Source organism: Calypte anna, chromosome 3 (genome assembly GCF_003957555.1).
Source record: "Calypte anna isolate BGI_N300 chromosome 3, bCalAnn1_v1.p, whole genome shotgun sequence".
NCBI lineage: Eukaryota > Metazoa > Chordata > Aves > Apodiformes > Trochilidae > Calypte > Calypte anna.
Window position 1 is genome coordinate 49527068 of NC_044246.1, and position 12132 is coordinate 49539199.

Here is a 12132-nt window from a genome sequence, read left to right on the forward strand (position 1 = left end):
GTAATGGGCAGTGTGTATTTGCTTATATTGTAGGTGACTTAAGTGCGCCTGGCAGGACAAAGCTAACTAAATCAGTTTTTCCCCACACTGTTTATACATTCTGAGGCTTGATAGGGAAGTTTCTATTACCAAGTAAAACTGTTGAATCAAATAATCCTTCTTTTGTCATTTTTGAGGTAAAAAACTGTTGCAGAACTTAGTCTTTGAGAATTAACTTGGTGAACTGAAGCAAAACAACACCAGCAATTCCAGAGCTGAGCAAAATGCAAATTATAAACAAATTAATGTAGTACACTGGGTTTCAGTTAGCTTAGTTCTTGCTGATCTCAAAGGTATCTATTAACAGGCTTACTAGTGGTGGTTTTCCTTACAGCAGCAACTGGAAAAACTGCCCTGGGAATTATAACCCAAGTTCTCATAAGCAATTTAAAAATACTAAAGCAGAGTGATCATTTAACAGAAGTGGATTAGCACAAGAGGAGCAATATTTTAACTGACACATTTAGATATTTCTAGCAAGTGTTCTGAAAACTAGGAAGTATCACTACTTCTAGCAGCTCCTCCTGCAGGCTTCTTAATGGGTGATGTGGAAGAAGTATAAGAGCACAACTGGCTTTGTACTCTAAAGTTGTGAGGCTCAGGGTGGTCCAAATCTGCAAGTGTCACGAGCTCTTCAAACTTCACTGTGGATGTGAGAGTCAAGGAGCCTGACCCATGTGGAACCATCTCCAGGTGTCAAGTTATAGTGTTTGCCAGTGCAAGTAACTTCCTTTACAAAAGCAGACTTGTGACTTTGAAGCCAGGCCTTCTGAGGAATGATGAGCTGCTGACTGTTGCTTTGTTGTTTGTATTTATTTTACTTTATTAGGAGTGGAGAGGGAGTGTTCAAATACATTTGTGCCTAAGTGTTCTAAAGCAGAGGTTACTTTAGAAGCTTGTTTCATAAAGCCAAGTCTATAGACACAGAATAAGCCTTGATGATGTCAGGGGGTATTGTTTTGCGTGTTGAACACCTGGAAAGCTTTTTTCCTCGTTCTCTTTTTTTCTGTGTGAACTGCATGTATGAATTCTCATAATACCACTGCAGATTACAAATAAAAATATAACCAACCATAGACTTCAAGAAAATCAGCCAGAACCATACCTAAAAGTAAACAAAACACAATAGGAAGGCTTACTGCTGTAGAAATTTAAACCTCTGTTGTGCTTGAACTTCTGCTCCTCCAGAGTACTGAACTGTGGAAACCTATGCAATGAAAGTTAGTTATAGTGGTACTTGCTTATTGAAACCCAGTCTGGTGATGGTATGATAACTCTGTACTTAATTAGATTTCTATCTGAGCAGACAAATCGTGGAGACTGAGAAACTGGGTTCAGAGATGACAAACCATGATGCTGCTGCTTGAGCTCTCAGAAGTTCTACCTGTTTTACAAGCATCTTACCACATCACAGAATTTTAGCAAGTGGGTGGTTCAGTGCTACTGAACACAGTCAATTTTCTGTGAAAGATAACTGTGTCAATGCAGAGAGGGTGGGCCTAGAATGCCCTGGGCAGAAGCAGGGGGTGATAAAACATGCTGTTGATTTGGACTGGGTAAATCCAGAGAGTGTGGAATAGTTGGGCAATATTTGGGTGGGATTGGCTTTATTGGTGCATCATGCAGCCATTAGATGTGTCTGAACCAGATTTCAACCTCATTCTGCCTCCTAGTAAATAAGGACAAGTCTGGATCATGGACAGTGCAGGCACCTGGTGGCTTCACCTGTGTTCATTTGTTGCCTTGTGTCTGAGGAAGGCTGCCAGCTTCACTGGCAGTGTCAGCTTGTAAACCTGTCTTTAGTCTTGGATGAGTCTGCACCATCAGAGAGCCAAGCAGCCTTCAAAGGCAGTAGAGGTGGAAGTTACTAATGTCTGGCACTTCTGAAAATCTGGCTGCATCTGACATCCCTGTGTGAGCTCTGGAACATTTCTGTGGAGACACAAGCTAGTGCCAGTTTTTTCCTGTAACAGAACTGGCAGATGGTTTTACCAAACCCACATCATGGCCAGTTTAAATTAACTTGCTAGAGCATTCAGTTGACGTGCCCGAGGCATTTGCTACAGGGTGAATTGTGTCCTCTGCAGAAAAAACAGCCAATCAAGGGCAGATACTCCAGCTACAGAATCCGGCTTGTCAAAGCTTTGTTCTCCATCCAGAGTGGTTTTCCCTCTCTGTACTATTACCTGCTTCTTTTCTCTGTTTCATGGCATAAGTGGACCACCTTAATGTGTCTGTAGGTCTTTCAGCAGGGATATGCTTTAGCAGAAAATCAAAATGTGTGCTACTGGAGGGGAAAAGACCCACACGCTCAGGCAAGCGCACACAAAATATGTCTCCACCTAGACAGGGAGGGTTTCAGCTGCACCTCCACAGGTATAGTATAAAGGCTGAGGTTTCAGCAGAGCTAAGGACATAAATCCTTTGCAGGTAGGTGAACACTTGTTGCTTAGCTCAGATGAACTCTACTGAACAGTTCCACCTAGAAGGTGAACTCAACAAAGGCTCATAATAGGCCTCACTGGGGGGGTTACAGGGGAGTATCAGCACCATTGGCTGAACCAACTGTTAACAATTTTCCTAGGCAGTTTTGTCAATGTATTTGTAAGCTTCACTCAGAGCCAACAACCTTCTATTTATACTGTTCAGCTACAGTGGCGTGATCTCAGAAGTATTGGGGATCACTGCATAAACTTTAGCTCTTTTTGCAAACTAAGGATCTTCTAATTTACCTCTCCTTTTTTTTTCCATGGACTTCTCATTTTTATTATTCTGCAAACTTTCCCATTACATAGGATGACAAGTTTGTTCTTTACACAGTAGCATCACTTTATTATCCTCATTTTCAAGGTCCCAAGCACCAACAGTTGTGCTGCATAAAGTATTAATATAATTAAAAATGCTTCAAAACCCCTGGAAGCTTTTGCCCACAAAAATGCAAATGGATGCCTATACAAAGCCAAGGCAAATCATGAAGTTTTTTATGATTCTTGCAGATGGTCAGAATCTGTCTTTTAGCAGTTATGATTTTGAAGGTCCTGGCTATGCCTGTATTTTATGTGGGTTATTCTTTGGCTGTTGTTCCATGTATATAGGATGCAGTGTATCCTCCCCAAATGTACAGCTTTATTTTGAATGTGGGGTTTTTTTTCATTTTACAAATGAAACCATTAATTGTTATGCATCTAAATCAATGTAAAACCTGTTTAGTGGCTGTGTCCATTATATAAAAAGACAGATTAATAACATACTCTTAGACCTTGTGGTTGCAGAGGGAGCTAACACCCTGCCCCATTGCTCCTACTATAGACACCCAAGAGCCCAGTAAGGGCTGCAGCAGCTTCTGAAGAGTCTTAAAGTGTCAGCCGGTTTCAGCAACAGGAGTTACATGGGAATCCCCCAACCCCTTTTTTTAAGTCCCTAAATTCACACTCAGTAGTCCCAATAGGCTACTCTCTTGTTTGTCCTGGGTCAACAGGACTATAGGGGGAGTTCTATATGCACAGCTACTTCACACCTGTCCATCATCATCATCACTACCTCTTTCTTTTGATGCAATCAGTCTTACTAAGCCTTCTAATTCAATAGTGCTTATAGATGAGGGACCAGATTCATGCCTGATTTCATGAGGCGGGGACAAGCTCTGTCTCTCTTAACTGCATTGCACTGCTCTGTTGTATTAGTGAACAGGCACTTGATCATTAAACAGAAAAAAAAATCCATTAATCAACACACACACACATACACACCACAAAACTCACAAAAAGTTGCATTTCGTTGTGACAGAAAAATACATTTCTTCAAGTCATTGAAGTGTTTTGTTTGGGTTATTGATGTATATTAAAAGAATGTAGTAATAATCCCCAAAGTGAGCATGACAAGTCCAGGAACATCAGAGTTAATTTTACACTTAAATCTAAACATGATAAAATAACTTCACAGTTTAAAGTACCTAAAACATTACTGTAAGTCTGCCCTGGAATAATGCAATTTGCTGGTAGAGAAAGTTTGAGAGGAAAAAATTCTGCATCCTTTAAAAAAAGTTTCAGCTCACCTTGGGTCACTCTTCTATAATTCATTGGTCTCCTGCACAGCATGCAGGGTTAAGGGTATTTGTGCATTTTACCTTATTTACCAGTGCACTGTATTCCTGTTTTAAAGACCATTTTAATTCATTTTGCATAGAACAATATCCTAATAGCTGCTCTTCCTTGTCACCCAAACCTCTCGAAAGGAATTTGTACAGGAGTTAATGGTTATTACCTTTACAAACCACACTGAGATTGTTTGTCAGTGGTCACTCAGATGTGTGGTACAGCTGAAACAGAAAATAGGTTGACTGAATGTCAGTTCAGTAAAAACTCCATCCAAGACATGAAAGCTTTTTCCAAGCTTTCCAACTTTTTTTGTCTGGATAAAAAATTCTGATCTTTGCATTGTATGTGGGAATATTTCTTTCAAGTTGAGGTTCTACCAACATTAAGAGAGTCCCATTAACAAAAACATCCCTTTCATTTCTGGGATTTCTTTCAGAATTATTAAAAAAAATAATATATATATGTACAGTCATAAATGTAAACTTCATTCCTTTAGACTACTGTAATCCACCATGTTACTCATCTTTGTCGTCATCTTTGGAGTTCCTCTGCAGGACAGGGCTCAGTTTGTTTTGCAAAGCTGCTGCAAGTTTTTTGGAGGTTTTTTTCAGGAAAGCACTTCCAGGGTGAACATTACTAACGTGCAGGTACAGGTCCTCCTGCGTGGGGCCTGTGTAGCCACAGTCTTCACACACATAAAGTTTATCTCGCCTCTGTTTGTAGGCATACTGCTGCTGCACACCATGAATCTTCTTAAGGTGGGACTCCAGGGAACAGCGCTGGGTGAAGGCTTTGTTGCAAACCTCACATTTGTAAGGACGAATTCCTGCAACATAAGAGGACAGCGATTACTGTCCTGATTTATGTTTCTTACAGCTGACTCAAGAAACAGCTCATAGCAGGGCTCTGGCATATCAGCTATTGAGCAAATAACTAGCAGCAGGGAGCTGCTAGCCTGAGGAACTATCTGTCTAAATAAAACATCTTGCTTTCAGGCTAACACGTTCAGGAATGGGGGGATATATTTAGGATAAACAAAACAAAACAACCTGGAGATGCATCAGGAAGTGAATACCTTACCTGTTGGCACTTTGGTTCTAAAGAAGAAGCCATTCTCAACCCTTGCAGAACCGAGTGTTAGAGCCTCAACTTCTATGAAGTCCTGTGATTAGGTAAAACTGTGGGTTTCAGCTAACCTTTCATTTTGGCTTTTATAATGAATGAAATCTTGTATCTCAAGTAAGATGGTAATTTTCCTCATTTAGTGAGCAAAGCTTAATGAGCCTTCATTGAACAGCAGCCTGATGTGAACAAACAGCAATGACAGTACTGCAAATGAGCGAGAGTGTTTTCATAGAATATAGATTTGATTATTGAGAGTACAAGTTCACCTTCCAGAAGAGAAGTGTAGACGAAATAAACAGATATGCTTTCCTCTGGGTGAGGGAGAAGGGGCAGACTTGTGATTTGAATGTCTGAGCACTTTTGTTCAGTACAAACAATCAACATTATAAAAATACTGAGCTGTAAAGAGTATCCGCTTTACCACCAATCAACACTGATTTAACAACAGTGACCCCCTAGTGCTTTAATGACAAAAGTCTTTAATGAACCTGTTTGCTTATGAGACTAGCTCAGTAAGTTTAAAAGCCAAGACCAGCCTTGAAACTGATGCAAAGAGTTACCAAAACCCCTGTCTTTTCCCAAAGAAAGGTGAAACACAGTTGTGTGGAAGATGAGACCTATGATAAGGAACAAACAGGGAAAAAAGGGGCAAGGCACACATGTTCATACAGACAGTTTTAAGTTTGTGACTGTGTTGTGTTAAGCTCATCTCTCAATGATTGATCTTTCTATCATAAATACAAACTGACTAGAAGTTCCAGTAAGCAGCACCTTGGCTGCATTTTTGCAAGTCTTATAAAAGGAGGGTTTCCCAGTGCACTGGCTTGAACTGTCAAGACTGAAGTTTCCTAACACCTGCTGCTGTGAGACTCCTTCAGTTACATTAAACTGCGACAGAGAGAAACTCCAAATATTCATTAGAATTCACACACAAAAATCTATCTTTTGCAAACAGTATTTTGGGAGCTGTTTCATGCTCATCTGAAGGCAGTTTAGCCTTGGTTCTTGATGCCTGCGGTGCTCCACAGGCACAAAAGGGGGCTCATACCAGGATGGCACAGCCCATGAGGCAACCCCTTCATTATTTAAGGATAATTTTAAATTTTGATTTTACTGTGTATATTGATTGATTTTTAAGTCTGCTTATGCCACGAAGCTAAACTAGGACATTTGACTTTCACATTGCCTGACACTGTCCTGCTCTTGCACAGTCTCATTACAACCACTGCAGGGCAATTTCCACTGTGACACCAAAATTCTTTAAGAGCCCATGTAGGTGAGCATCTCTAGCTACAAAATAAAACCCCCACTACCACTTTCAGCCCACTTGTCTTCTTTTTAGCATTCAAATACAGTCCAGCTTTCCTGAACAGCAATCTACTTTGAAATAGAAAAGGCCACCACCGAGATTCTGTATTTGAGCCTGGAAAAGACAGGTGGTGAAATGCTGCCAGAACCCCCGCTACAGCCTCCCTGCCCTTCATAACAAGGCACCAAGAAAATACGGTTTATGTGTTTATACTGGAGAGGAATAGTGACACCAGTTCTCTTCTAGTGAATTTGAGGACAATCTAACCATAAGATTCACATTTTCAGGACAGTCAGTTTTCTCTTCTGTCCAGTACAAAGACTCTTTCTCCCACCAGAGCTTCATAAAACTGTCTCTGTTTCTGCATAGCAAGTTCTACCTGCCATGGCATATATATATATATTTAAATTCTACTAGATACCCTTGGATTTAGTTTCTGAATCTCAAAGAGTGAGGGGGCAGGTTGAAAAATCACTTTTTCAGGAGCTCTGACTCCATACTTCTGCCATAGTCCAGCAGCAGCTCCCTGCTCTCACAGCCAGCATTCCTTTTCTACATGAAAGCTTTGCAAAGAAACCAAACTAGCCCAAAACACCCTCTCTGGCCAATGCTTTTCCATCGAAATGGGTGGCACTGTTTTCATGGTGATTTTTCCTTCTTCCAGTGCCACCACGTGCATAAATCACAGCATCCTCAGTTATGTCTCAATGTCTGGTGTAGGTGTGAGTAGGGAAGAGGGAACTAGCCCATCTTAAAGGAAACTTTTTTTATGCCCTCTCAATCCAGAGCAGGAGCTGCTGCTGGGAGACTGCTCCTGATTTACAACCCATGCTGTGACTGCACACCAAGTGAGCAGGGAGATGGTTTAGGCTAGTGTTCAAACTGATCTGAAGGGATGGATGTACAGAGGGCAACAGCTGCCACAGGGGATTATTGGGGGAGCTGGTAGCCTGATGCAGGGCAACATGCAGGGTGTGCAGGGTTAGCAGACATCAGATGTGTTGTCTGTTTTCCCTAGAGAAGCCATATGAACCACGCTCTGATTTCTCCGGGGGGTGCCAAAAGCAAATACCCATAATCCCATCCTGCAGGACAGCAAGCGGGAATCGTTCACAGAAAACCCAAGGGAAGTGCTGCCCGTTGCCTCTAGAGGGCAAAGTACTTTCAGCTATCGTCCGCCCCGGCTCACCACTGCAGGCTGGACTGGCAATAATGTGCAGTGGGTTATTCTGGTTGGGTTATCCCAGTCTCACTGACCAAGGCACAGCACCACAGATCTGGAGGGCAGCTCATGCACCCACACTGTTTCACAGGGATTTCATTATTTCTCCTCAGATTTCCTTAGTCCCTGGGCTGTTATCTGTCCACACATCATTCCCTTTCCTCCACCGCTTCCTTGCTATTTTGCAAATGTTTACGTAGGTCTTGTATTACTGTCTTGCTGGGTTAACTTCAACCCCCATTCCTTGTCCCATTTCACTCCTTCTCATACTTCTCGTTACCCAGAGCTGTCCACAAGTCCCAGGGGAATGTGTTCTCACCTGTATGAGTCCGGACGTGTCTTTTCAGATCAAAGGTGTCATTGAAGCCTTTTCCACAGAAGGTGCACAAGTGTCTCTTCACTTGGCTGTGACACTTGATGTGACGGTTGAGCATCCGCTGCAGGCGAAAGCCCTTGCCACACAGCTCGCAGCTATGCACCATAGCATCATTACAGGTGCCAGTGGTGAACTAAGGAATGGAAGAGGACAGGATGAGTAGGCATCCAGATGACAAAGAAAAAAAAAAACAAACCACAAAAAAAAATTAATTGATTTGGTTGGAAGAGAAGATCACCTTTAAGATCACCAAGTCCAGCCGTTAGCTTACCACTGCCAAGAAGCACTGCTGAAGTACTGAAAGTCTTGAGATATATTAAAAATGAAAAGTGAAAGCATTTGGGAGATTCTTGCTGGGTGAAACCCTCATACTTGCCTTGCCACCAAGTGGGTGACTTTATGTGCACAATTTGGAACTGGTATAACACTGGCCAACTCTGCTTCAGGGGTTAAAACAAAACCTGTGCACTGGATACCTTCCAGAGGCAGGGACCCTCATCCAGCAACATCCATAAGCACATGTGCTTAAGCTATGAGCACCTCTCCTTGGGGCCGAATGTGTGTTTGCTCCTACACTCAAGCAATATCCTGGGTGGAGACAGGAGGCCCTCCCTGGCATAAGAAAGCTGTATGCACGCAGTGCCTTCATTAATCACACTTCCAGCTGCTATGGATCCCTCAAAAAACAGTCAGCAGTGAAAAACAGAAAGGCAGGTTTGGTGAGATAAACCAAAGGCACATTGCACTGACTCAGCAGAGGCTGAAACAATGGCACAAATCTCCTCCCGGTGGTCTCCCTGGCTCATTAATTAATGGCAGGATGTCATTAGGGGTTAATCTCCTCACTCCCGCTCCCAACACCAAAAATATTATGCCAACACCATGACCTAACTTGACTAAGAGAGACACTGATGATTCAGCTCTTGGGAAGAGGGTTCCTCAGAGGGAAGGTTTAATGTTTGGAAGATGCAAACACTTTGCTATTAATTAGTTGCTGGGGAGCAGACGTGCTCACCTCTGGCTGCCTGGGACAAGGGAAAGACAGTGGAGCAGGAGGCAACCACATGCACACATCCATTGGCTCTGGTGGTGCTTTGGGGTAGTTTCTGTGGCACGCTGAGAAAACCCAACTCTGCCAAAATGAGGTTTCACTGTGAACGTTTTTAATAGCCAGAGTTAAATTTTATGAAGTAGGTTAAATACAAATAGCAGCATGGCAAGCTCTTTGTAAAGAGAGGAATACGTTTGGGGGTTCTTTTGAAGAGATAGTTATTTTTCCCTGCCTTCACTTACTGCTGAAGCAATGCTACCTGAAATTGTAAAGAAAGATTAAAAAAACAAAACAAAACTAGGCAGCCGTGAAACCACGAGGTGTGAAACTAGAAGGGAAATTGGCTGGGAAATATCTGTTGGGCAAGAGGTAGGACTCCACCTCATATAAGCAGGGTGAAAACCTACCCTTAATCATGAGATGAATAACAGGGTGGCCGAAAGGCCATCAGCCCAGCAGAGACTGGGAATTCTTACAGCTCCATCTGGCAAAGCAACAGTCAGGGCTTAATGAGGTGCTAACTAGCCACCGGTAAACACATCTCTTTCTTAGCACTGGGGTGGCCTGGCTCCACCTCTACTGAGGGGAACTCTGGACGTTCAGAAATGGACTTTGGTCCTTTCACCCCATCTGCATGGTCTTGGGTTCTCGGGAACCGAGAGGAGCTCGTGAGTGATTTGCCTTCTCAGTCTTGGGAAGGAAATCACAGTTCTGCTCTGCTGGCTCTGCCCAGGGGACATCCAGTCAGTAAGAACTGCTGCTCATGCAACAGAGAGACTCTTCAGCAAAGTTAATGGACAGATAATTGCTTCGTTTAACCCATGACTGCGGGTCCACCTCAAGGTGGCAACGGTCTTTCACAGCCTCCAAGGGGGATAGGGGGAAAATACACCACAGTCTGACTTAGCAAAGGTTTGACAACAACCTTCAAGGCGGCTTTTTAAGGCGGCCCCGCGTTGAGGAACGAGATCCACCCACGCACCGTGGGGCATGACTCCTAGCTGCCAGGGCTGGTCCTTCCTGGCTAGGTTCAGAGCTCCTGCGGGCCCTGAGCCAAGCAGGCCAGGGGCAGCACGTCCCAGGAAGGGATAAGGGAAGGCAAAGGGCATTGGAAGATTACGGTACATCGCTTACAAGGCTTGCCCTGCCGCCACCATCCTGCCGCCAGCTGCTCCCGCTGGCCTCCATCTCACTGTGCGGAGCCGGTGCTGTCACCGCTAGCAGAGAGATGCCAAGGGACTGCTGTCACCTGGCGTCCCCAGCCGGTAGCCGGGCCCAGCCCTTGAAGAGGCGTCACCCCATCACGGGGGAAGAGACGGCAGGGTGCAAAGGGTTACCTTGATTTTCGACCTGATCACGGGGCGCTTGACGGCCAGGTCGAGCAGCATCCCCCCGGCCGTGGTCAAGTCGCCGGGGGCGGGCTGGGGGGTCGGGGGGTCACTGGGCTCCACGTCCCTGGTCCCACTGCTCCCGTTGCTTTCCAGGCTGCAGCTGTCCTCGTAGCCCAGCAGCATGCAGCCGATCCCGCCTGCAGCCGGGGGTGAAGAGGATGCGATTAAGAGGGGGACCGAGGAGCCGCGGTCAGGGGAGGGGAGGCGGAGACGGAGACGGGCGGGGGGCAGCGGGCGGGTGCCAGGCCCCGGTGTTTAACCTGCGGGCGGGCCGCGGGCGGTGGGGGAGGATCCCCGGCTCACGCTGCAATCGGAAACTCAAACACGAACGGTCCCAAAGTTCAAACAAGCCAGCTCCGCCACCTTCCCGTTATACCCCAGGCAAGGGCAGGAGGAGCAGGAGGAGGAGGAGGGGAGGGGGAGGCCAGGAGGACATCGTCGTCCCCCCACCGCCCAGGTCCTTTCTTCTCCTTCCTCCCACACACGCCGCTTTTCTCATGCAAACTAGTTTTCCCACCTTCCCGGACACACACAACCCCTCCATGCCCCAGGGTGGGAGATGGTGCCAGGCGTGGAGGCGGCATTGCCCGGAGGAGTCGACACCCGGCATCCCGGCGGCTGGGCACGGAGGGTTCCTTCGAGTCGCCCCCCATACCCTAACCCGTTCAGCACAGCCCTCCCTGGCCCGCCGACCGCCCCCTCGGGGCTCTCCTGGCCCGGCAAAGCCCTCTCCCTAACCCGCACGGACCGGGACGACGGCTGGGCTTCATCGGGAACCCTTCTCCCTCCCAGCGGCGAGAGGTGCTGGGGGAGGGAGCCCGTCGGCGCCGTACCTGGGATGTAGGTGTCGGCTCTCTCCTCGTCGGGCAGCCCATCCCAGCTGCGCACCGCCGGCTGCGGGCTCCGGCGCTTCACCAGGAAGGCTCTGGGCATGGCGAGGGCAGGGGGCACGGCGGAGCTCTGCTTGGCTGGGCTGGGCACGGCGAGGAGCGGAGCGGAGCAGCGGCTTCACCCCGCTGCCCGCCCGCAGCCCGGCGGGTCCGCGGGGAGCGGGACCGCACGCACCGGTCAGAGCCGCCGAGTCGCGGGGAGGGGAAGGGGAGGGGAACGGGGGTGGGGGGGGAGGCAAGTTTCATAAGGTGGAATAGAAAAATGCACCAGGAAACTTGGGAAGGAGCATGCGTGCTGCAAACATAACGGTGTCAACAAGTCTGCTTACCTGTCCGACCGGTTGGAGCAGCTGAGCTTTGTTCCAGCCCTTCCTAAGGCATGAATGTTTGCAAAAGAATTTAACGTCTGAAAATTAAAAAAAAAAAAAAAAAATATATATATATATATAGAGGAAGGGAAGGAGGGGAGCCCTGGTTTTGCTACCTACCGACCGCCCCACCGGCTGTTACCCCGGCGGGGCTAGACCCGCTGTCCGACCGCCGCCGCAGCGGGATGCCCGGGGTGGCCGGAGCTGCTCCCCGCCCGCGGGTGCGGGACCCGCTGCTTAGGGGGGCCTGCACTGAGGGCTCCC

The 12132-nt window shown here is 46.5% G+C and overlaps 1 protein-coding gene across 1 annotated transcript; it reads right to left on the reverse strand.

Annotated features, from left to right (window-relative positions):
• Positions 1–4606: 4606 nt before the first annotated feature.
• On the reverse strand, positions 4607–11698 carry OVOL2 (ovo like zinc finger 2). The gene is made up of 4 exons (XM_030448044.1): positions 11444–11698; positions 10557–10747; positions 8112–8301; positions 4607–4962 (listed from the first exon to the last, which is right to left on the reverse strand). The coding sequence occupies exons 1-4, from the start codon at positions 11541–11543 to the stop codon at positions 4652–4654; spliced, it is 792 nt and encodes a 263-aa protein (XP_030303904.1). The 5' UTR covers positions 11544–11698; the 3' UTR covers positions 4607–4651.
• Between the last annotated feature and the right edge of the window lie 434 nt (positions 11699–12132).